The sequence below is a fragment of the Passer domesticus genome, chromosome 7 (genome assembly GCF_036417665.1).
Source record: "Passer domesticus isolate bPasDom1 chromosome 7, bPasDom1.hap1, whole genome shotgun sequence".
Classification (NCBI taxonomy): Eukaryota; Metazoa; Chordata; class Aves; order Passeriformes; family Passeridae; genus Passer; species Passer domesticus.
In genome coordinates, this window is record NC_087480.1 from 45682004 (window position 1) to 45704748 (window position 22745).

At 40.8% G+C, this 22745-nt stretch overlaps 2 protein-coding genes across 9 annotated transcripts in view; both read left to right on the forward strand.

The window, feature by feature from the left end:
- Window positions 1-4740, forward strand: part of ARHGAP29 (Rho GTPase activating protein 29) — a 49897-nt gene extending 45157 nt beyond the window's left edge. For 6 of the 8 annotated variants that reach the window (XM_064428192.1, XM_064428197.1, XM_064428195.1 and 3 more), the window contains 4 exons: window positions 296-528; window positions 1299-1605; window positions 1771-1879; window positions 2828-4740. In XM_064428192.1, coding sequence (XP_064284262.1) covers window positions 296-528; window positions 1299-1605; window positions 1771-1879; window positions 2828-3726 — 1548 coding nt within the window. In that variant the 3' untranslated portion in view covers window positions 3727-4740. The remainder of the gene's footprint in view (window positions 1-295; window positions 529-1298; window positions 1606-1770; window positions 1880-2827) is intronic. The other 2 variants (XM_064428193.1, XM_064428196.1) reach the window with 1 other exon arrangement.
- Window positions 4741-5831: 1091 nt separating this feature from the next.
- The window catches only part of ABCA4 (ATP binding cassette subfamily A member 4), a 93379-nt gene continuing 76465 nt past the window's right edge, over window positions 5832-22745 (forward strand). Inside the window, exons 1-8 of the mRNA XM_064428191.1 lie at window positions 5832-6032; window positions 6394-6999; window positions 11453-11592; window positions 12011-12103; window positions 14524-14617; window positions 15137-15278; window positions 17204-17343; window positions 20035-20162. Of these exons, the coding sequence (XP_064284261.1) occupies window positions 12038-12103; window positions 14524-14617; window positions 15137-15278; window positions 17204-17343; window positions 20035-20162 (570 nt within the window). The 5' untranslated portion in view covers window positions 5832-6032; window positions 6394-6999; window positions 11453-11592; window positions 12011-12037. The remainder of the gene's footprint in view (window positions 6033-6393; window positions 7000-11452; window positions 11593-12010; window positions 12104-14523; window positions 14618-15136; window positions 15279-17203; window positions 17344-20034; window positions 20163-22745) is intronic.

Here is a 22745-nt window from a genome sequence, read left to right on the forward strand (position 1 = left end):
CATTAAATGATTTTGAAATCAACTTTTTTTTTTTTCTCTCCTTGAAATCTTTTTTTCAATAAATTGTGATAAATGCTCAGTCCTGGAGCTTTTGTAGGAAAGAGTTAGCAAATTATTTTTGGAAAAAGGTATGGATTTGGAAAAAGCAAAATTGGGGATTGAGCTAATGAACAAGGATTAAACAATGTCATCACCTGAGAAAAGATGCTAGACCAGAAAAAGTTCAAGAAAAACAGGAAGGAAACAGTTAAAATTCAGGTTTAAGTATGTTTCTGAAATGTTCCTATTTCTTCAGCTTCCAGAGCCCTTGATTTTGTTTCGGCTTTACAATGAGTTCATTGGACTTGCAAAAGAAAGTCAGAACACTAATGAGGAGTTGGATGCTAAACAAGCTAGCCCCAAAGCAAAGACAAGACAGTCACTCTGTATTGAACTGAACAGGATCATCATTAAAATTAAAGATCTTCTGAAACAACTGCCTGTACCAAACTATAACACTCTTCAGTACCTTATTGGACACCTTCACAGGTAAGAAAATACTTTAAAATGCAAACTGATGTTGAAAACTTAACTGCTACATGCTGCATGCTAGGAATGTTTTGTACCATTTTGATGACTATTGAGAAAGAAGTCACATATGCCTTTGAAGATACTGTTCTCTGCTGGAGTTTTTTCCATATAATGAATTCCCAAGTGAGAGAAGAATATGAAAGGGAAATAAAGCAGGGAAAGCATTGGCCTCTATTATTTTTGATTCTCTGCTAGCATTGGGGTCAGTAGTAATTAGTGTCACATGCATGGGTCTAAATATGATTTAAATTGCGATGTAACAAAGAGAGGGCAGTGATTTGGTGGCTATTAACAGAAAATTGAAACTTGTATCATATCTCTTAATAACCATTCTTCAGTCACATTTCACTTCCTTGTCCTCCAAATGGTGGTTTGTATGATGATATACTGAACCAATGATTGCCTATAAAAACGGGTAATACTGGCCTATAGCTGTGTTATTACTTAGAATGAGAGACATTCTTTTTCCCAACCCCAGAAATGCCAAGTAGCCACAAATAACTTTTAACAAATAGGACATAAAAACACCCTGTGTGGGAAGTTCAAGCCACTGTTAAATGTGGTCTGCGCTGAAGATTCTGCCTGGCTACCAAACTCATTCTGGTTTTTATTGTCTCTTACCCTCTTTAGACATAAGATTTTAGTATCAAAAATATTTCTGAAGTAATAAAACCCTCTAACACTTGGGGATTTCTTTTGATTTGTTTTTTTCCTCCCTCTTTGTGCAGAGTTACAGAACAATGTGATGAAAATAAAATGTCAGCCAGCAACCTTGGCATAATATTTGGCCCAACTCTGATCAGACCACGTCAAACTGATGCTACGGTTTCTTTGTCATCACTTGTGGACTACCCTTATCAGGCCCGGGTAGTGGAGCTGCTCATAACATACTATGAAAAGATATTTGATGTCTCATTGAAACCACTTCTGAGCGCTTCTCATGCTGAAGAAACAGCTGGTACAGTCAGAGTTGCTTTATCAGCCGTTGAGAGGGAGCCACAGCAGCAGAGGAAATCGTTTGTTGCTGTAAAGGAAGTGAGTGACTCTTTCGCTGCCACAGTGTTACCTGTTCCACATTAACTTCTGTGTTAAATTCTGGAGCATTCCAGAGCATATTTCTAATAAGTCTTTGTGGGTTTTTTTGATAAGGAATGCCTTTTTTGTTGAGTTCTCATGTACTTCTGCTCTGACTTTTGTTAGCAGGGTATTCAAATAGTTCCATGTGAAAGAGCTTCAGAAACAGCTGCACTCTTTTTGGAATCAAAGAATAGCAAGAATACAAAAGAAGAAGCAGATATATCTGTAACTGGTTAGTATGCTGTTAAATCTGGGTGTGGGTAAATAAGGAGCCCTGGATGCTTTAGATTGTAGTGCATGTAGCTCTGCAATATAGACAGAAGCACGTGATAAAACCTCTTCATCACTGTTTGATACACTGTTTATTTTTGCAATAAGAACAGAAAATTAAATCTAAAGGCTTTTAAGAAATCTGTGTTTATGGAATCAAAGCTTAAAGTATTTGGTAGGAGAGTATAATGGTGGTTTGGTTTCTCCCTTGTTTTAAAGAAAGCAACAAGAAAAAAAGTACTAATTATGCTGTGACTGCTGATTTCTGAAATCCACTACAATGCCGTAAGCTAATACCTGGCAATTTATGTATTTTGACCACTGTTCCCCCAAAATCATTGCCACTCACTAGAACTACACCAGAAGGCTTTGGAAAGAGTAATTGTCTGATAGAATCATCAGAGCATTTTGGATATCAGTATTTTTGCTTTAAAAACCCCAAGTTTGCTAACCTAATTCTAACTCTGAATTTTCTTCTCTGTTTATCTGCCTATGCTACACAGGGGTTTGGTTTAATGTAGGTATGATTTAACATACTTCATTTAGGAGTAACTATACATATTCCATTTTAATTGTACTGATTTTCATCTGATGTTACCACTTCAGTCGTGTCCCGTACACCAACAGTGCGACATCCTGAAACATACTAAAACTGAAAATATTCAGGGTTGGCAAAGCACCAGCCAAAAAGTGAAGTGTCTCTTTGTTTGCTCTTTGGTTACAGTTGTACAGTATGTGTTTTACTGCTAGTGAAATGCTTACATTTGGTTAGAGTAGGCTGTTGCTAGTATGTATACAAGCTATCCCTAAAAACTGTTATCTCATTAAAATGCTAACTAGCAACGTGTCATTGAAGTCTTGCTGATTTCTCTTGGTGAAAAGATCCAGTCACATCTGTTTGTGTTTCTAGGTGATGTTGTGAGTCCAGCTTCAGAGAAGGACAACGATCCGTTCATTTCTCTAGGTGAAGACCCCTGTCAGATGAACTTAGCTGCTGTAAGACCCAACCGTCAGACCACCAAAGTTCCGTTGCGGGCTCCAAGGACAAAGCCAGTGTCTCGCCCTGTCAGCATGCCTGTAGACCGACTGCTTCCTCCGTGTGTTTTGAATGAAAGAAATTCACGAAATGCAGGGGCAATAAGTTCAGAGAAGCTGGGCAGAAGCCCTACTATTGAAGAAGTCTCAGAGGTGAAGGCGCTCCCTGCTGTTGATACCTGCTGCAGACTGCCTTGTTATGACACCCAGCTGCTGCGAAAAACTTGGGACAAGCAGTACAAACAGTATGATATCACAGCAAGGACAGCAATGATCGTGACTAATGCGCCCCAGGAGATCCGAGCACTCGAGAGTGCAACTGCAGCTGCTTTATCATCATCAAGCAGCCTTGGTAACAATTCAGCTAAAGCCATTCTTCCTAATAAGCCATATTCTGTTGTCGGGTCAGGAAGGACAGCAGCAGAAGAAAATGGTCCTGATGTTAATCCTCTTGCTGCCTTTAGGGCACCGAGAACATTGCAACCACCCCCAGGGACATTTTATAAACCACCCTCTAACAAATCAAAAGAAAATGGAGATGGTTCTTCTGCTAAAGCTTGTGCACCCACCGGTGCTGGCTCTGTGCTCCCCCAGGATAATACTGTGAAACAGGCTAGGAGCTCTGCACTTCCATCAGGTGATGCTGAACAAAACACAAATGAACAGAAATCTAGCTCAGAGGATATTCACTCCACAGATCTGAAGCCTGCTTACCATAGACTGAGACCAAAAAGGATCCAAGAACTGGAACACAGGGAAGCTCATTTTGTATAGGGTGCAAATTCCTCTTGGACTACATGCAATTTCTTGATGTTGCCCAGTGGAGGCTTCCCTTATCCCCTTTATCCTTTCCCTTCCCTTGAGAATCCCACTTTTGTGCCATATTGGAGTTATTTTTATATATGCAGCATTTTAAAAATGGGGGGAGGCCTGGGGAACTGTGAATTAAATAAGTCAAACTTTTTGTAGTTCAGTAGCTTTCAATAAAGATGTAATACATTCCCGGTCTAAACACATGGGTTCATTGAATAAGACACTGAGCTTCATTTCATTGTGTGGAATGGAGTGCTTATTCATAGAGAAACAGCTATTTTTCTTAATAGATGTTATAATAAAAATGGAAGGTTTAATGTTCACTGTCTAAGCATAAACCAAAGCTTGTGCTTTGCTCTGTAAAAGCATTTGCTCATTTTTCTAATCTGTGCAATTAAAGCTTTGCTCTTGAACAGGCTTACGTACTGGCCAGCATGGCAATAGTTATGTATCATATGTGTATATTTTAGGCAGATATGGTTATCTGTTGCCAGTTTTCTATGTTGTCACTTTTTTTTTTTTTGTACAGCAAGGATGCACTTACTGAGCTTTACTATTCAGAAGCAGCAATCAATTCACATCTGGTCTCTTGTATAGCTTAGTGAGTGGGGCAAATGTGCACAGCCTGTTTCACTTGGGTGCCCTTCTGGACACACTCAGTTGTCCTGGTGTTGTCTTTCCCAGGTGAATGACAAGGCAGTGATTTGCTTGCTATAGATCAGTTTTACCACTTAACCTGGTGTAACTGAAATGAAGAGCTTAGTTTCCAAGTTTCCATGAAACAGATAAATATAACCAAAAATCAGCATTAGTAGGTGCATCTAATGGTTTTCACTTTGTATTAAATGGTTTTTATGTGTACACTGTGTTACATTTGCTTTAAAATATATTAATGTGTTAACATTTCAGTGACTCTATGGCTTCTATATCTGGATTTCTTCTAACTTATTAAAATACAGATGTTTGGCCTTTGCAGTAGTGTAGTGCTCTCCTGCATCTGTCTTTTGGGTATAGGGGGTGGCATGCTTTTCTTTATGGGATTACAATTAGCATGACCCTTTCTTGCATACTACAGAGTACTGTTGTTTTAGCATGATACTTCCGAATGCTGTAAGCACCAAGATGACTCTCAAAGGATGGCAAAGACGAAGAATCACTTTTCTGTTTTTGCAACAGGAAATACACTGGACTTTAATACACCATTACCTTTGCCAGTCTTCCCAAAACACCACAGATAAAAGCCCACACTCGGTTTGGTGGACATAATGTGATTTTTGTTTCCAGGACTCACAGTGCTGGACTTTGATTCCTTGTCACATTTCCACAGAGGCAGGACTTGCATTCTTGGCAAAGGCCATCCTATCACTGGATAGTTCTGGCCATGCTTGAGGTCATTTCTTTGGGGGAGCTGCCTCTTATTACAGAAGAGCTGAAAGTCCCAGGTGCTGCTGTCTGCCCAAACTGGTGTTGGGAGTTACAGAACAAAATATGTAGAAAGGCTTCTTGATGATGTAGATGGCAATTTTTTCTACTTTGACAGTGGAGGAGTGGACTATATGTACCCTACACAACTAGTTAATGAATCATTAAAGACAGTGTAGCATAACTTCGTAGCACAGTTGTGAAAGGATCAATATTGATTAGGACCACAAAATAGCAAAATAATCTGTGAATTATCATTAAATTTATTGTCTTGCTATATTTGTTTCAGCATGTCTAACACTGGATATGGTAATGGGTTAAGAAATTAAACTTCTCAATTTAATAATTTCTTAATTTAATAAAGCTGTTCAGCTACTGTGGTGGAGGTCTCTAGTACTCCCCAGAGCAGGCTCCTGAGATAGAGAATTCCACTTTTCTAGAATTCTCTAGAGACGGAGAATTCCAGTGAATACTGACCCGTGAGAAACAGACAAATGTTTCTTAATCAAGTCATAATACCAGTTATTACTGGCTCTTGCTATACTCCTGTTTACGTAACATCTCCTTCCATCTTTTGCTAGTCCTGAAGGTTTCTGCTCTTTTTAAGGTGTTTCCCACAGCGCCGCAGGTGCCAGCGGGGCTGGGCCGGGAGCGGGGTGAGGAGGACCCGGTGCCTGTGCTGGGGATCCGTAGGTGTTTTACAAACCCACGTTATTTTCAGGGAAAACATCCATTGCAAAAGATTATTTACGTGTCCCAGCTTTATAATGCCTTCAACTGTTTTTATGTAATACAAACGAAGTAGCAAGGGCGCGACTTTGAAAATGGACACCTCTGGAGCCTATGTAAGCGTTTTGACCCTGCTGCCCGGCGCGGCGGCAGGGCCCGAGCGCCTGCGGGGTGGGCCGGGGGTTCTTTCCGAGCCTGCCCTCCAGCCCTGAGGGGGAGGCTGGGAGGCGGCGGCTTCGGGGCCACTCTGTGCCTTCTTGTCAATTTCGTAAACATTTGCACGGTGGCGTCACGGCCGTGTTGTGTTCGGGCCCGTCCGCTGAGGGCTCCCGTCCTGTGAGGGAGCGGGGTCCGGCGGCCGCAGAGGGGATGAGGGAGGCGGCCGCGGCAGCGGAGCCTTGCGCCTAGTGGAAAAGGCTTGGTTTCCTTTGGAACTGGAAATGTTTCGGTTGACCCCTGTTGTTTCTTTTGGTTCAGATGCAGATTTTACTCTTACTTTGAAATGTCTTCACTCCAATGGAAGTGCAGCAATCCTACCCACCTGCTGCAGGTGCCAGGCTGTGGATCATGCAAAATGCCAGAACCCGGCAGCTTAAACTCTGGGGAGGAAACCTCTTGCAGTCAGATTTGTTTGGTAATTGCATTTTCTGAAGTCGTAATGCACTGCCTCATCCCTCTTAAAGCTTTGGCAGAGTACCGACTTCTGTAAATCGCTGACCTAATTAGTCATGACAGCTGTTTGTTTAGTAGAGCCTCTGACGCTACCAGAACTACCCTTCTGAAACCATCTTCTCAAGTAAGGGGTTTGTCCAGATCTGAAGAAATACAGAAATATCAACGTCCTGGTACAGGCTTGATTGTGCTTGGGTAGGTCATGCTGGATATTTGGGGGGATTTTTATTCATGAGTCCTTAAACTCGCAGATTGAGCCATTCTGTATCAAGCAGGGGATTAAAACAATCTCCTTACAACTGAGCAGCGTTACTCTGCGACTGCTAACTGCATCTAAGATATGTGTTTCTTTGCTGCCAAGCTGAACATTCCTTCAGAAACCTTTCTCTTTCAGCAGTGCTCACAGATGAGGTAAGCTTCAAGGTTTTTGTGGTAAGTTTTCAAGGTTTTTGTTGCTTCTGTGTAAGTCTGTGTTTTGCTTGCAAATCCACGAACTCTTTAGCTTCCATGTAGCAGAGGCCTAATGGAGCTAATCTGGAGCTGACACGAAGCGCTCTGCGAAGGCAGCGCACGTATGGTAACGCTGGTAACAGCTCAGAGCGCGGTTGTACTTTTTTGGTGACTTTGCTACATGGTGAGTCTGCAGCTCACCGTACAGAGCGGTCCCAAAGTTCTGTTTGGGTGAACCTAAACTGAAATGTGTGCCTCAGCACCATACCTGATGTGCTGTAGCTGCTAATTCTCCTTCAGTCTGTGCCTGGAGCTCATCTGAAGTAACCCTTATGCAAATAGTGCATGGGTCCTTGGTCCTCAGCACCCATGGTTTCACTGTAGAGCTCTTGTTGGACAGTTCCCCTTGTCAACATACACATAATATGTTGGGAAAATAGAGCAAACCCAATGTTTCAATTTCCCATTAGTAAAGTGGGGGTGGAGGGAAGGACAGGGAATGTCAGGTATTTACAAATGGTGTTATTTAGAATATTCACAGAAGTCTTACAGGAAGACTCTTTGGAGACAAGCCTTTCTGAATAAAATGTTCTATCTGCATGTCCATTTGTATTCATAGAGAGAGGGGAATTCATTTTCTAATTTAAAGTTCCAAAGGGCCCTTGGAAAATGTTTCACTCACAGGTAGAAGAAAAAGCTATGTTAAATCTTCCAAAATGTTAAATGCTTGAGGAAGGTGAATGCTAGGAAAATGCTTGCTCCTCAGGCCTCATGCAGCTGGATGACAGAGCAGTGTTTATATGAAGTGAGCTGTATTATACCAGAAGTAGAAAGTATGCCATGTGTTTCCAGTGCTTTGTGCTTGTTTATCCACAGATTGGGGTGATTAGCTCACTGCTGGGTTTGCATAAGAATGGGATCTGTTTAAGATTCCACATTTCTCTGTGTTTGACATGGAAGTCTGATTGTGATTGTCTTTGATTCACAGAAATACACCTTTCAAACAGAAGTTCCATGGGGCCTTTTCTTACTCTCTCTTGATGTTTTATCATTTGATCCTGGTTTGACAGAACTTCCCATTCTTGTCTTTCAGGTTACTCCTTATTTCAGAGGGAGGCTTCTGAAATACATGGGAAACACCTAAAAAGCTTCAGCTTGGCTTTTCCCCAGGAGTTTGAGATAGTTGGGTGCAAAATTTACCTTAACTCAGAAAGCCCCAACCTGTGTTTGTGTCGTTTTCTTTCCATACATAGATAGATCTGTTTTTTTATATAGGATACATTATACACACCCCCTCCTGCAGTTAGTCTAGGCAAAATTTTGTTAGAATTGATTGTGTTAACTTTCTAGTGAGCCTGTGTTTGGGGACATCTACGTGCATAAGAATGTCTCACAGGTTAGGAAATTGTTTGGGTGCTGTAAAACATTGTTGAACATTAGCAGTGCTGGCCCATGAGCACACCCAATACACCTAAGTGTGGGTATTTGCAAAGCTATCTTTGCAGGTAATTTTTAAATTCTCCTTATTTTACAGAAATATTTGCTTGTGGTACTGGAGGGATTACTGGGGATGTTTTTATAATTTGCTGGACAAATAACATTTGATCAGACTTAATTTTTTAGTCAGAAGTCAGGAATAAGCCTGGAAATGAGAAAACAAAATTCTGATATTTAAAACAGCTGTTAAAACTGTGGCATATGTGTGTGAAGTAAGAGGATATCACAACACATATGCCATGTGACCCCAAGTATTGCATATAGGTGCTCATGAAGCATGTTACAGGGATTATTATGAGATAATACTGTAGGCATAATGCAAGAACTGTCACCAAACATCTATTTCCACTTTCTACTTTCTTTATGGTTTGATATGTAAGAGGAATGTCTCATGATTTGTTGTTGCTGGTTACAAACTACAGATCTTTAGAAAATAGTTAAATCATAGTGATGACTGTGGGTAGAGCTACAGTGAAATTGTGCAATGTGCTCCATAAACTGAACTGTATTTTACCCTCCCATGTAAAGTGACAGGCCCTGCAAAAGCTTTCTCTGTTTACTTCTGAAGATCCCTTTGTAAAGCTAAAAAGCAGAAATAGGTCACAGGAGCAGCAGATGTAGTTGACCATAGAAAGCAAAATATCCCCTACCTTCATCCAATTGTGATGTAAAAAATCTAATTAGGAGAGATTAATTTAATCTGTTAGAGCTGTCTCTGAAAACATGTGGACAGCAAAAAGAGATCCATTTTCTTAAAATAACTTGCTTTAGGATTTCAGAGGTGAAATGCTTGTTTGCTGGATAAAACAATTAAATTTTCTGTTTGCCTCACACATTGTGGTAGGGCTTACACCCAGTCTGCAGCTGAGAAGCAGCAGCAGTGCTGGTTTCTCTGCTTTGCACTGCCATTAGTCAGAGTTAGCTTCTATCTGTGGCTTTATGAAGCTTTGTTTCTCTGTCTGGATTGAAGCAGGCTGTGTCTTACCTGTGATATGAACATATACTCAACAGAAATTAGATGAAAGCCACTTAGAAAAGAGGAGGTTGCCACAGAACTAGAATAGAATCACTGAGGTTAGAAAGGACCTCCAAGATCAAGCCCAACTTTTGACCAAAACCACCACAACAACTATAGCACTAAGTGCCATGTTCTGTCATTTCTTGAACACCTCTAGGGACAGTGATTCCACCACCTCCCTGAGCAACCCTTTCAGTGAAAAAAATTCCTCCTGATGTCCAACCTGAACCTTCCCTGGCACAGCTTGAGGCCATGCCCTCTTGTGCTATCTCTGTTTGCCTGGGAGAAGAGGCTCCCTTGCTAAACCCTTCTTGCAGGCAGTTGCAGAGAATGGCAAATTCTCCCCCGAGAATTCTCCTCTCCAGACTGAACCCCAGCTCCCTCAGCCACTCCTCACAGCACTCGCTCTCCAGCCCCTTCCCCAGCCCGCTGCCCTTCTGGACTGGCTCCAGCCCCCCAGTGTGTTCCCTGAGGTGATGGCCCACAGCAGGCACAGCTCTCGAGTGTGGCCTCACCAGTGCCCAGCACAGGGGCACAATCCCTGCCCTGCTCCTGCTGGCCACACTATTCCTGACACAGGCCATCCTGGGCACAGCTGGCTCATGTTCAGCAGCTGTCAACCAGCACTCCCAGGCTTTTTCCCACTGGGAACCTTTCCAGACACTCTTCCCCCAGTCCATAGCACTGCTTGGGATTGTTATGACCATTTGGCAAATGGTTGTCTCACTAGCCAATCTGCAGTCATCTGGGACCTCCCTGGTTTACCAGGGTGGATGGGAAACCATGGAGGGAGGCTTGGTGAGCTCTTCTGCCAGTTCCTTCAGTACTCCTGAGTGGATCCCATCCTATTTCATAGACTTGTGAGTGTCTAAGCAGGTCACTAACTATGTCCTAACAGATTGCAGGGGAGATTTTCTGCTCCCCATCCCTGTCTACCAGCTCAGGGGACTGGTTGCTGTGAGGATAACCAATCTTTATGTTGAAGACTGAGGCAAAGAAGGCATTAAATACCAAGGCCTTTTCCTCATCCTTGGTTACAGTGTTTCTCTCTGCATGCAATAAAGGATGGAGGTTTCCTTTGGCCCTCTTTTTGTTGTTTATGCATTTATAAAAACACTTCTTATTATTTTTCACAGCAGTTGTCAGTTTGAGTTCTAGCTGAGCTTTTGCCATTCTAATTTTCTCTCTACATGACCTAACATCGTCCTTGCACTCTTCCTGAGCTGGCTGCCCCTTCTTCCAAAGGTCATATACTCTATTTTTCCCTGACTTCCAGTGAAAGTGCCCTGTTCAGCCAAGGCTGGTTCTCTTCTCTGCTGGCTCACCTTTCAGCACATAGGCTTGATCATGGCTTGATCCTGTGCTTTGTGCCAGAAGCCAGGTTAAAGTGGGTGGTTTAGGTGGCACCTGTGTGCAGGGGCTCAAAGACCCAGCAATGGTGCTGGGGAAGAAGCAGAGTGTAGTGCTGTGCTGTTGGAGCTGCAGTGGGCTCAGAAAAATCTAGAGGGTGTTAAATTCAATGAAGCAGTTTTCTGGAGGATTTTCAAAGCCCTGTGAAGGGGAAAGAAAAAGGCAAGCAGTGCCACATGCTTTTAAATCTTTTTTTTAATAATGAAGACTGGATTGTTGTTCAGCTTCTACTTGGAAGAACAATCACAGGGAAATTGTGGTAGTGCTTGTATAGAGTCACCACCCAGCCTGGGCACTGGTAGGAGGTTTTGCTGCATTACTGTTTCAGATGCCCTTGACAGATGAAAATCTGTAGGGAACTCAGCGTTCACTCAGTTCCTAAGTGAAGTGGTCTTTTTCTGATTTTAGGAGAGTGTTGTTATATATGTAAATGAACTTCTTTTTTGGAAATTGAATTTCTTTCAGTGCCTACTCTCTTTCTGCTTGTAGCCATCCCAAGCCAACACTGATTTTATGAGCAGGGTCTGCCTGTAAAGAGTGAAGATAGATCTCCATCCACCATGACTAATCACTCCAGAAGTTCACGTACCTCCTCAGACCAAGTGGAGTTCTCCACACCTTATTACTAGGTACTATTCTTTATCATGGTTCTGCTGTGCTTTTTTATTAGTGTTTTGATCTACTTAAAGTTGTAAAAAAGATTTGTTGTGATAAATGATGCAACAATTAACTGCCTTCATTACATGCAAGTCCAAGTTAATAGCCAGTTTCAATGTTCATGACTTTTTTTGTTCTAAAGACATGTTCTTCCTCTCTACTGCTTTTCAGTGCTGATAAATGTGTCACAGGAAGTAGCCTCCAAACAAAGGAAACTCACAATTTTTCATGCATGATAGTGTATCAAGTGCAAAATTAAATGGTGCAGACAATGAAAGGAACCGATCTCTGTGATAGAATAATCTTAACATAAGAAGAGAAAGCTGTTATTTTGCTCTAAGGTCTGTTTCTGATGTCAGCTGAGAAATGGCAATGTATCCTTTGCCACAGGTTAACCAGAAGTATTGATGCAGAAGAATGAACTTTTTTAGGCAAGTCAGACTTCTACTCTGGAAGAACTGGATCCTTCGGAAAAGACAAAAGGTAAAGTCTTTGGATTTCAGGTTTGAACCATGCACTCCACTGGATTAAGTGACTGGTACATTTATCAGCATGTAAAACTGTCAAGTCCCTCAAGGAATCACATGTGATCTTTGTAGGGGCCTGTTGTCTGCCATCTTGTCTGGTGCAGTGTGCAAAGCTGCTCTTTACAGACCAAACATAGAATAGCTGTGTTGGGATTTTCTTTGACAAATAATATTGTGTACTACAAGAGCTATGGTTAGTAATATTTATATACTTTCACATTAAAAGATCAGTTGTTAGAAAACATAATGAGCATCATTCAGCTCAGGAGGGTTTGATTCCTAATTTTAGATTTGCTCTTCGCACTTAGCTGCTCTTAGATGTGATTTTAGTTAGGACCTTATAGTTCACACAGATTATGTCTCTTTAATATGACTGAATGACATAAGTAAAGCAAAAACCAGAAGTATTTTTAGTACTTACAAATCCTCATAGATATTATGATATTTTGTCTTACAGCAAGACTTCATTGCAGAGTCAGCAGTTGATCCATAGCCAATTTAAGCTTCTCACATTTATATGGTCTTATAATTTTGCTTGCTCCATTACAGCTCTGTCTGGATATTACATTTCTCTGTGCACGTTGCTGGGATTTCTGGCTGTTTATCATGTGGTTCTGCAGGATTATGGGCTGCTTTCTGATACTTCAGGTGAATTCTGAGACACCTTTTTGTCCTCTGGATAAGGTCCACAGGAAAAAGAGGTCTGACAGCACAGGTCCATCCTTAGTACACAACACATTGTGTACCAAGTTGAAAGAAAGCTTCCCTTGGGCTTCAGCCTTCAATCTTTTCCAAACTAGTTAACTCAGACAGAAAGGAGCTACCAAATTCAAGTGTGAGGATTTTGTATTTCCTAGGGATGAAGAATCAACATCTGAGCATTAACACAGATTAACTCTGCAGCAAAGGTGGACCAAGGAGTCTCACCAGTTCTTGCCCCTCTGTGTTTGAGTGTTTAGTGCTTGTCCCAAATGGGTGGCAATGGATGTTGATCAGACCTTGTGGACCCTGCTGGGAAGGGTATTCTGAGCTGTGCACAACAGCTGTTCAGGTTTCCCTCTCTAATAAGGGTGTCATTTGCCCTTTGCTGCTGGTAAGATTTTGTGTGCTTTTAAAAAGACCAGGCATGCATAACTTCCTAGGTGGTGGTGGGTGGGTTTTTTGTTATTGTTCTGTTTTAGAAAGGAAACCATTAAGAGGAAAGTTGTGAAATAGAAAATTGTTGCCTGGTGTAAAGCTTTCTGTCCTTTTGCTGTAAGACTATGTTGTGCTTAACTAAAGCTGTTAGACAAAATTACAGTGGAAAAACAGAGCAGCTCCAAAAAACCTGTTCTTAATTATGCTGTGGAGTGCCTTTTGCCCAAAACAACATTCACAAGTAACCCATCTTGTCTTTGGCACTGCTGCTATGTTATTATTATGTATTTGGTACCTGGTTGGGGAGGAGGGAGCAAAGGTAAAGAAACAAGGAGAGCTTTCCTGTGCATGTGCTACAACCCTGGTTCTGAGGATATTTTGTCCTGGCTGTTACAGGGAGGAGCAAAAAAGTGCCCATGTGTCTGGACACAAAAATCCCATTGCTGTTCCTCAGAGCCCAAGGCCTGTGTTACAGGATCAAAGGACTGTAGTTTCAAACCTCTGCCAAAACACACAGAGGCAGTAAAACAAACTGAAACACAGGAGTGGAGGAAACAGACTCAAAACTAGGCAGGATGTTGCTCTGTGGTAAAGCACTGCCCTTGATTTTCTGACATGACACGGGAGCCAGTGACTCTTCTAAGTGTATTGAAAGGTCTGGGCAATCAAGTGGCCTTTGATAGGGTCTTCTGTGTTATTGCATAAGGTGTTTGATCTTAATGCATACATTTCTACAGGTATTAGGAAATTAATAGCATTGAAATGAATAATGACAAAAGAAGCAAAAGTAAAGGTCAAAGTATGTAAAGCTTATGCTGAAGTCTTTTACTTTTGGGTAAGCACAGTGTACAGTGACAGCCTGCTAATGAGCCCAGCAGTGTCAAAGTGTGGATTAAAATAATCCTTTTGTCTCTTATATCTAATCCTTGTTGTAGAGTCATGCACTACCTCCTGCCTCTTTTCACTTCAGTCAGGATGTTTAGATATTTCTTTAGAAGAGGTAGAGAGGTGGAGAAGCTACTGAGCACTGAGTTAATGGTGATGCTTCATGGCATTCTGATGAAATCCTCTGTTGGGTTTCCTTCTCAAATGGTGTAACAGGCAATGGATAGCCATGGGCACGTGCTGCACTGGGCTTTTGTGCTGTGAGAGGAGGTCTCATGCCTTTAGCCATCTAGGACTCTGTGATGGTCTATTTGTAAAATTTATTTTTAATTTACTTTTTTCCTTTTTTTCCAGTTTCGTTTTCTAGTGGAGCTTTTATGGCCTCTGTCATTGTTTCTTGCACTTGTCTGGCTGAGGAAAGCTAATCCTCCATATCGCCATCATGAATGTAAGAATGTTTCAGATGTTATCATGATCTGACTTGTTAGAGGTAACAGCCAGGTGTCCTCAGACAGAGGTGTTGGGACCTGTTTGTGGAGCGTCATTGTCCAGTGGTGAAAGAACAGACTTCAGTTCAAGTAGCTTAGTTATTTGTAGCCATGTAGTGTAAGACCTAGTAGTGAATACTTAGAAAAAATGTCTAGTTTTCCTGTGAGATGCTTTCTAGTCAGACTTACCTGGGGTCTCAAGGTGCTATCTAGTTTTGGATTTCCATAATTCTGTTGCTGAGAAAGTACTACCTCAGTACCTATTTAAAAAAGGCCTTCACATTACTCAGAATTAGTTTCTGTTGAAAATAGCTATATTGCTTATATTGGTGACTTCTTTTTTCTCCATTAAGGATAAACCTATGTGATTCCTATCACATTCCTTCTGTAGAGAGCCAACTCATTGTGCTACTTATATTCACAAAGGCTGCATTAGAAAAAACACCTAACAATTTCTATTTTGTGTTTTGATACTCTAGGTCACTTCCCAAACAAGGCAATGCCATCAGCAGGAACACTGCCATGGTTGCATGGCATCTTCTGTAACATGAACAATCCCTGTTTCCGCAGCCCAACCCATGGAGAGGGTCCAGGTGTAGTGTCCAACTACAAAAATTCCATGTAAGCAGAGCTGTATGTGTGAGACTGGGTTGCAGCAATACAGGCCTGTTAGGGAACTGCTAATAGGTTGCTCTGGGCACCTGTTGGGCATTCATGGGCATGAACGATGCAGGGAGAAAGGCTGGAGTATCCTCACCCTGCTTAGAAAGGTCTCTCACCACACCAAGGAATATTTTAAAGAATTGTTCTGTGATGTGAATGAATAGGAAAGATAATACACCAGTGTGCAAACAGTGGAAGACAAAAATTTTCAGTTCTAACACTTTAGTTTCATGCTAACAGTGGTAAACACAGTTGAAACAGAGCTCACGATGGTAGGTTTAGGCCTTTTAGAGAGAAACTTCAGTGCAAGTTTCTAGGGAACACATTTTAACTTAATAAAATCTGTAAGAACCTGCTTACTGCATGTCTTGGGACAAACCTTTTTGATAAAAGAGCATGGAATACCTAAGCCTTCTTTTCTCATCACTAGAGTGGTCCCTTCTGAATGAGAGCTCTGATGAAGTAGCAGCAAATAACCTGCACTGCCCCTTCTTATGTAGCACCTATTTTGGCTATATACTTATGTGACTTTAATCAGCACATAAATTTCAGATACTAAGCTTGTTTGCAAAATAGGAAGATTGGAGATTTCCAGACTATTACTGAAAAAGGGCTGTGGAAGTGTTTTATTGCATTATTTGTTACAGCTGAGTCATGAAAGAAAGTATAGCAGACAAGGACCCTTAGAGTGAAAAAAACCCTGTCAGCCTAAATACAAAAAGTTCTCAAAATCTCCCTGTTGCAAAGTCCACTTTGGAGCATCCAGTGATTAAAATTCATGAGCTAGTAATGTGAAGGCTGTTGAAGTCCCTGTCATGTGAAAGTCTGTAATGTGGACTTAGCATTTGACCTTTTGTTCCTAATGAACAGGATTTAAAGTAGTCAGCTGAACATTTTTGGTGGGGTACAGTCAGACACACAGTGAAGCTAGAGGGTTGTGGTTTCTGTACATTCTAGCTTTTCTAGGTTGCTTGTTACAGAGCAAACTGTCATTTTGTCAGTCCCAGTAAATCCAGTGCACTACAGCAGAAGTAAATTCATTGTGTTCCCTGAAATAATTTGGTCCTTCCTGTTTGTTGTTTCCTGTAAGCTAAAATGACTCATGTGGACTGAGATAGACTATTGCATGCATGGGAAAACATAATACTGTTAAAGAAGTGTAGTGGCCTTACCTGATAGTAAGAATTTCTTATGCTTGTTCATAAACAGAGGATCTGGTTGCATCCTTGCTTGATCTGCATGTTCTAACCCAGAGCCAGTAGTTGAACAGCTGCCTGTGACTATTTGTTACTTGTGTTTTCCTGCTCCTCCTAGAAGAAATATTCTGAAGGGACCTAACAAATTGGAGGGGACTGGTGTGTGAGGGGAAGGATGTTTCTGTTTGTGAATGATTCCATGTCACTTGCTAGGCTGAGCATGTCCCCAGAGTGCCCCATTCAACTGCTGGAGCTGGGCCTGGGCTAGAGCCAGGGCAGATTTGCACGCTGAGATACAAGTTGTCTGGGGAAGCTCCTGTGCCCCCAGAAGGACCAGCATGGCTAATGAAAAAATGTATGAATGGCCAATCTTCTGCAACACCAACTTCTGTGGACTTTCAAATCTAACTGAACAACAGACTACCTGAAATTGAGGACAAAACAACTTTTTTTTTTTTCCTCATCCCTAATACAGTCAGTCAACTCCTTTTCTTGTCTCCTTCTCTCTCTTCTCTTCTCTTCTCTTCTCTTCTCTTCTCTTCTCTTCTCTTCTCTTCTCTTCTCTTCTCTTCTCTTCTCTTCTCTTCTTTCTCTTCTCTTTTCTCTTCTCTTTTTTTTTTTTTACTTGAAAGGTTCTCAAGAGTTATCACTCTTAAATTACTGTTTATTCATTATTTCTCCTTTCAGCCTTGCAAGGGTATATAAAGATGTTCAGGAGCTTTTACTGGAAACCCCTGAAATCCATGACCTTGGAAGAATCTGGGAAGAAGTGATCATTATGACTCAGTTTATGGAAACAATGAGAACTAATCCTGAAAGAATTGCAGGTAATTGTTGTGTCTATATCCTTTAGACTATTTAATTTTTCCTTCTGAGAGTTGGATAGTAGTTACTTTGGAGGCTGGCAGCATTATAGTATATTTCACATGTAGCTGTTGCTCTGCTTACTGTTAGGGTAAGTTAAAATCTGTTTAGTGACAAACACCCATCATTTAAGGGAAAGGATAGAGGCAGTCGTCTCTGTTCTACAACCATCTTCCTTAAGTAACAGTAGACAAAACTCAAAAAGCATGGATATCTCACCACACAAAGTAAAACATGGCTTAAGAAATGTCATTATTAAAGTAAAAGCAGAAGCAGTGAGAAAGTTCACTGGAAGATGCAGAGGAATGGAAAATTAGGAACATGTTTGAATATATGCCAGGAGCATAACCCAGAGAAGTGCTTAGAGATACTTTGTCACAATCTTAGCTAAAACAGGTTTGAAACAGTGAAGAAAGAAGCTCTTCGTGATATGTTTAGAAAGAGAAAGCATTGAACACTTATAAACAGAATTGCAAATTCATTGCATTAACTTTTATTTAAAGCAACTTGCCAAACTCAAAACACAGTCCTGGGGAAAATAGGGAACGGTACAATTGTAAATTTTTTTTTTTTTACTTGAAGTATAGAATTTGAAAAGGTACTCCTAAACTGAAGATATAAAAATGGTCTGGCTTTGTGAATTGATCTGTCCCATTCTCAAATCCTTTGTCACAGGAATAGCATTCTTATTAAAATTAGTCTCTCTCCATATATTTTTGACAGGATGTGTATAAACCATCTGATACACATGGTCCACTGTCCTTTCAGAGGTTTATAACTAGAAGTAAAAAGGGGATTATCTCCTTGTAAATAACAGGGAGACAACCAAATGTCCCAGAATGTAAACAAGCACCCGAGTACAATCTGAGCTCTTGTTTGTACCCAGCCATAGAAATCAAACATGACTATTTAGAGGGGAGGAAAAGCATGTCATGCCATGGGTTTGCTATGTATTGCTATGGGGCCACACCCCGTGGTTTAGGAAGTTGCCTTTGCATCCTATATCAACTTTATTCATGAAATATAGAGTACATTCCCATGAATCCTGTACCATATAATGTTAATGCTCCTTCAGAATCTGTGGGGGTTTTAAATGTGTTTTACATTTTTTTAAAAAAGAGAAGTTTGGAATTTCCTATTATATAAAACAGTAAAAAAGTCAGTTCTGAAGCTTGACTGATAAAATATTACCATCTTCATACACAAAAGTTACTGAAAGATTGGCTATTTACCTTGTCTGTGTTTATAGCTTACTACTATCGCTTTTAAGTAACAATCTTAATTGAATAGCTGCAAGTTGAGCAAGGAGAAACTTGCCAATGTCAGAGTTGTGATTGGGCCTTCTTCTGATTCCGGAAATCAGGCCTGTCTCTTGAGTCCTCCTTTTTTGTCTCAGTCTCCTTTTGCACTGACACTTTTGATGAGATGTTTTCTTGTGGTGTGCTTTTTCCTCCACACTGCCTGGATGCCAGGAAAGGCATCAGTAAGAATATGAGCGACAGACCCCTGCTATTGTTTTCAGTGTTTACTGCTTGAATAAATATGTGGAGAAACAATTGAAGAAGTTCTCAGACCCTGTAGCCTCAGGCCAGAATATGCTTAGTGCAGATGGAATTGTGGAAGTTAGTTGGCAAACTCTGATAAGACTCAGCTCACAGAATGGAGTGCATGTTTATTAGAAATGTCTAAAGTTACATTCCCTGTGTCAGTAGCATACACACTGCTCCTGTCAGTTTCAATTGCCTGTTCTAAAGACTAGAAGAATTAGAGCTATTCAAGCATTCCTTACCAAAGTCTGTGGATGCTGTGTGAGGTACCTTTAATAAAGCTATAAGTAAATAACGTTATAATAAATATTCAATGAACATGAGCAACATTAATTTTCCAAGCTTTTCTCTTGCACCATGCTGAGCCAGAGTTCTTACTGATAAGATTTGTAACAGAGACAAGTTTTAAAAGATTGAAACTGTTTGGCTTTAGGAGCAGCAGTATTTTGGGTATTGTTACAGACAGTAGCAGGGAAATTGGTGGCCTCTTACATGTGTCTAATTTAACAGTGGGTGGCCTCACTGGTTTGCTTGAAGAGTAGTTGTTAATCTAGTTTAATATGAAGCATAAGCTACACTTCATGCTTCTCCAAAGAAATTGAGTTTTTTCTCATGGAAGATTTTCAAGGGTCACTTTTGCAAAGCTAGAGAATAAGGTTAAAAACTAAAATTGATTGACAAGTGATAAATTAGTGTAAATGTAAAGGGTTGACTGAAGTTAGTTACACAAGGACACAGAAAGGACACTAAGAACAGTAGCATATTTGAATCTGAACCTTTGAAATAAAGCATTACATCAGAAAAAATCAGGCACTTTCAAATGCAGTCAGGGCTGCTTTCAATGTGTCCATTGCTGTAGCCCTAGTCTGAAACATCTTTGAGAGATCAGATATGCAGAGCCAGAACACTCAGCATTTTCTGATTATTATTTCCCAACAAAGGATTAATATGATTTTGAATTGCAAAAATAATTTTAGCCCCAGTTAGTCACAACTAGGTATAAGAGCCAAAGCACATTCTTTTTGCAGGTTTAAGCCAGGATATGAGCTATTCTTTAACTTCCTTTGTTTGGTATCTCACTGATCTGTGCATTCCTTTTTCATCCAGGAAGAGGAATACGAATTCTAGACATTTTGAAAGATGGGGAGACCCTCACTTCCTTCTTGCTAGAAAATGTTGGCCTCACAGATTTTGTTGTTTACCAGCTTATTAATGCTCAAGTGCGCCCTGAACAGGTGGGTAGAGTTTAATAGGTACTGGGGGGTTATCTGTGAGGAACCAGTCTCCTGGCTGTATGTGCAAAGTAGCCTGGGCCCAGAATAACTGATGCCTTATGGGTCATTTGTACAATTTTTCCATTTGTTTTTTGTGAATCTAGAGGAAGAGATGTTTGGTTTGTCTTTAAAAAACATTTTGGGTATACATTAAATATTAATAAATCATTAAATATTAATAAATAATTAAATTTATTTAATAAACAACAAAATCCTGTTGTTGCACCCAAATAATGAGCATCAAGAAACAGTACTGGCAAGTACTGCATCCATTCCCATGACTAAAGACTTGACACAAAAATAAAGGAAGCTGTGCATCCTTTTGAGATAATAGTCCTAATGAGAGAGAACTATTGTAGGTTCTTAGTTTATAATTTAAATTCTCTGCCCTAATGTCAGAATTTTTGGTATTGTCTCACAGGAATAGATGGAAGTGGAGAAGCAGACCCACTTTCTTAGATTCTGATTGAATAACAGATCTGCTCAGAAAATTCAGAGTGAAAAGTGCAGGTCAAATTCCTCCTGAAGCAGCTAAGCAGGGAACTATGTTTGGCCAAGCCCAGTCTGTCTCTGCTTCTGCATGTACATGCTGTATATGCTTCTGCATGGTGGCTGGGAGCTCTCTGAGGAATGCTATATTAATGAATGAATGTTGCTGAATTGCAATTCTGGAACAACTACTATACTGCATTAGTGTGGGTGGAAGTAAATGAATAATTATGCCTGAAAGACAAAATTCCTCTGTTTCACTGCCACATAAAATGCAAATTCTGAAACTGTGTGTGTGCAGAAAGAAGGAGAGCATTCATGACCTTTCATGCAGTTCTTTTTGTGCATCACAGGTTCCAGCTGGTGTGGCCAGATTACTTATTTGCTGTATTCTTGATTGGTACCTGGGGAAGCCCTCCCCTGTCCTCACTTTATCATGAAGCAATACCACAAGATCATACCAAAGCCAGTGTAAATTGATACAGCCTATGCATTTTCACACTTCTGTGCCAGCTGAGGTGTTGAAAATTTGCTTCCTTGCTGCTTGTGACAAGGACAATATATACAGATATCCTGCTGGGTTTCTCTTTCCCTATTAATCCCATACCTCTTCTGCACCAGAGGTCTGCTGTGTCAGGAGAACTGAGTGCTGCTGTGTTAGACTCTATTAGCTCCCTAGTGGCATTTTTTCATCTATGGCTAAAAATTCTTCTTGCCAGTGTATGTAGGATTGAAGTTTTCAACACCATCACAAAAAAAAAATAAAATTATTGAAGCCTGCTGGAATGTGGTGTCTTTCTGCTGTGTTTTCTGTGCTGATGTAGAAAGAGATGTAGGTCTCTTTATGCTGGAAATTAAAGAAATTGAGCATTGGTTGGAGGAAGCTGGAGGAGATCTGGTGTTAAATACCACTTTTGCTGCCCTCTATGCAGCTTCCTTGTTAGCAGTAATTACACGGATACAGGATCAGCTCACCCGAGCTGATTTACAGCTATGAGGAAAGAAAGTGCTGTGAATACTTCTTTCACATGAAAATGGTGCAGAAAAACCAATCTCATAAGTTTAAAGACACAGCAATTTCAGCAGGAATTGAACACTTTCTGTGTGTTTCTGTGCATTTTCTGTGGGAGCTAATTTGCTTCATTCCAATAGCCTTGATAAGCAAGTTGCTTGGGCTGGACTTATGCATGGTTGAGGTGGAAGTCTCAGAGCCATGACTAGACCCTAGATCTATGGCTGTCTCAATCCTCAGCCATGACAGTTCATCTCCAGTTCTTCCTGCTGCTCTGCCCTCTGTTAGCCTGCTTATTTCTGTACACCCCTTCCCCCTGCTGCTGATGGCACAGAGCTGATCAGCCTGAAAGCAACTTGTTTACAAAAGCCTGACTGTTGCCAACAGCTGGCTGGAGATCTAGGTCTGAGCCGCCTGGGAGTCAGGAAATGACACACGGAGCTGAAAGCTAAACCTGATCAAACAGCCAACTAGCTGAAAAAATAATTTGGACTTCATCTTGCCAGCTTTGGCAAAACAGTGACACATTGATTAAAAAAAAAAAAAGTATTGAAGTTTCCCTCTGAGGGCCTGCTTTTTGAGTCATTCTAAGATAAAGATAAGAAACTGATGTTAAAACACAATAAGAAGTTCAGGAAAGATTGGCAGCAGTACAGCCTAGCGGAAAAATTGGAAGGGTGGAGGTTTGATGTTTTTCTAATCCCATCTGTTGATGAACATTATTGAAATGCAGTTACAGTTTGTAAATAACAACTCTTTTTTTTTTCTGTGTTTGTTCTTCTTAGTATGTTAATGTCATGTTTCCTCATTTCACAAGTCAAATCAAGGTTCCCAGGCTGCCTCCCTGTGCAGCCCAGTTTCATTGCAGTTGACACTGCCTGATGAGGACCGTGCCAAATGAGGCGTGTATGGTTAAAAAATGCTGCTCTTACCACACACATCCCCAGGACATAAGTGACCCAGCAAATATGCAAATTGTTTCACTGGCATAAATTAACTTAATTCCAATTCAAATGTTCCAATTTCAGGGAGGGCAGGGTTGT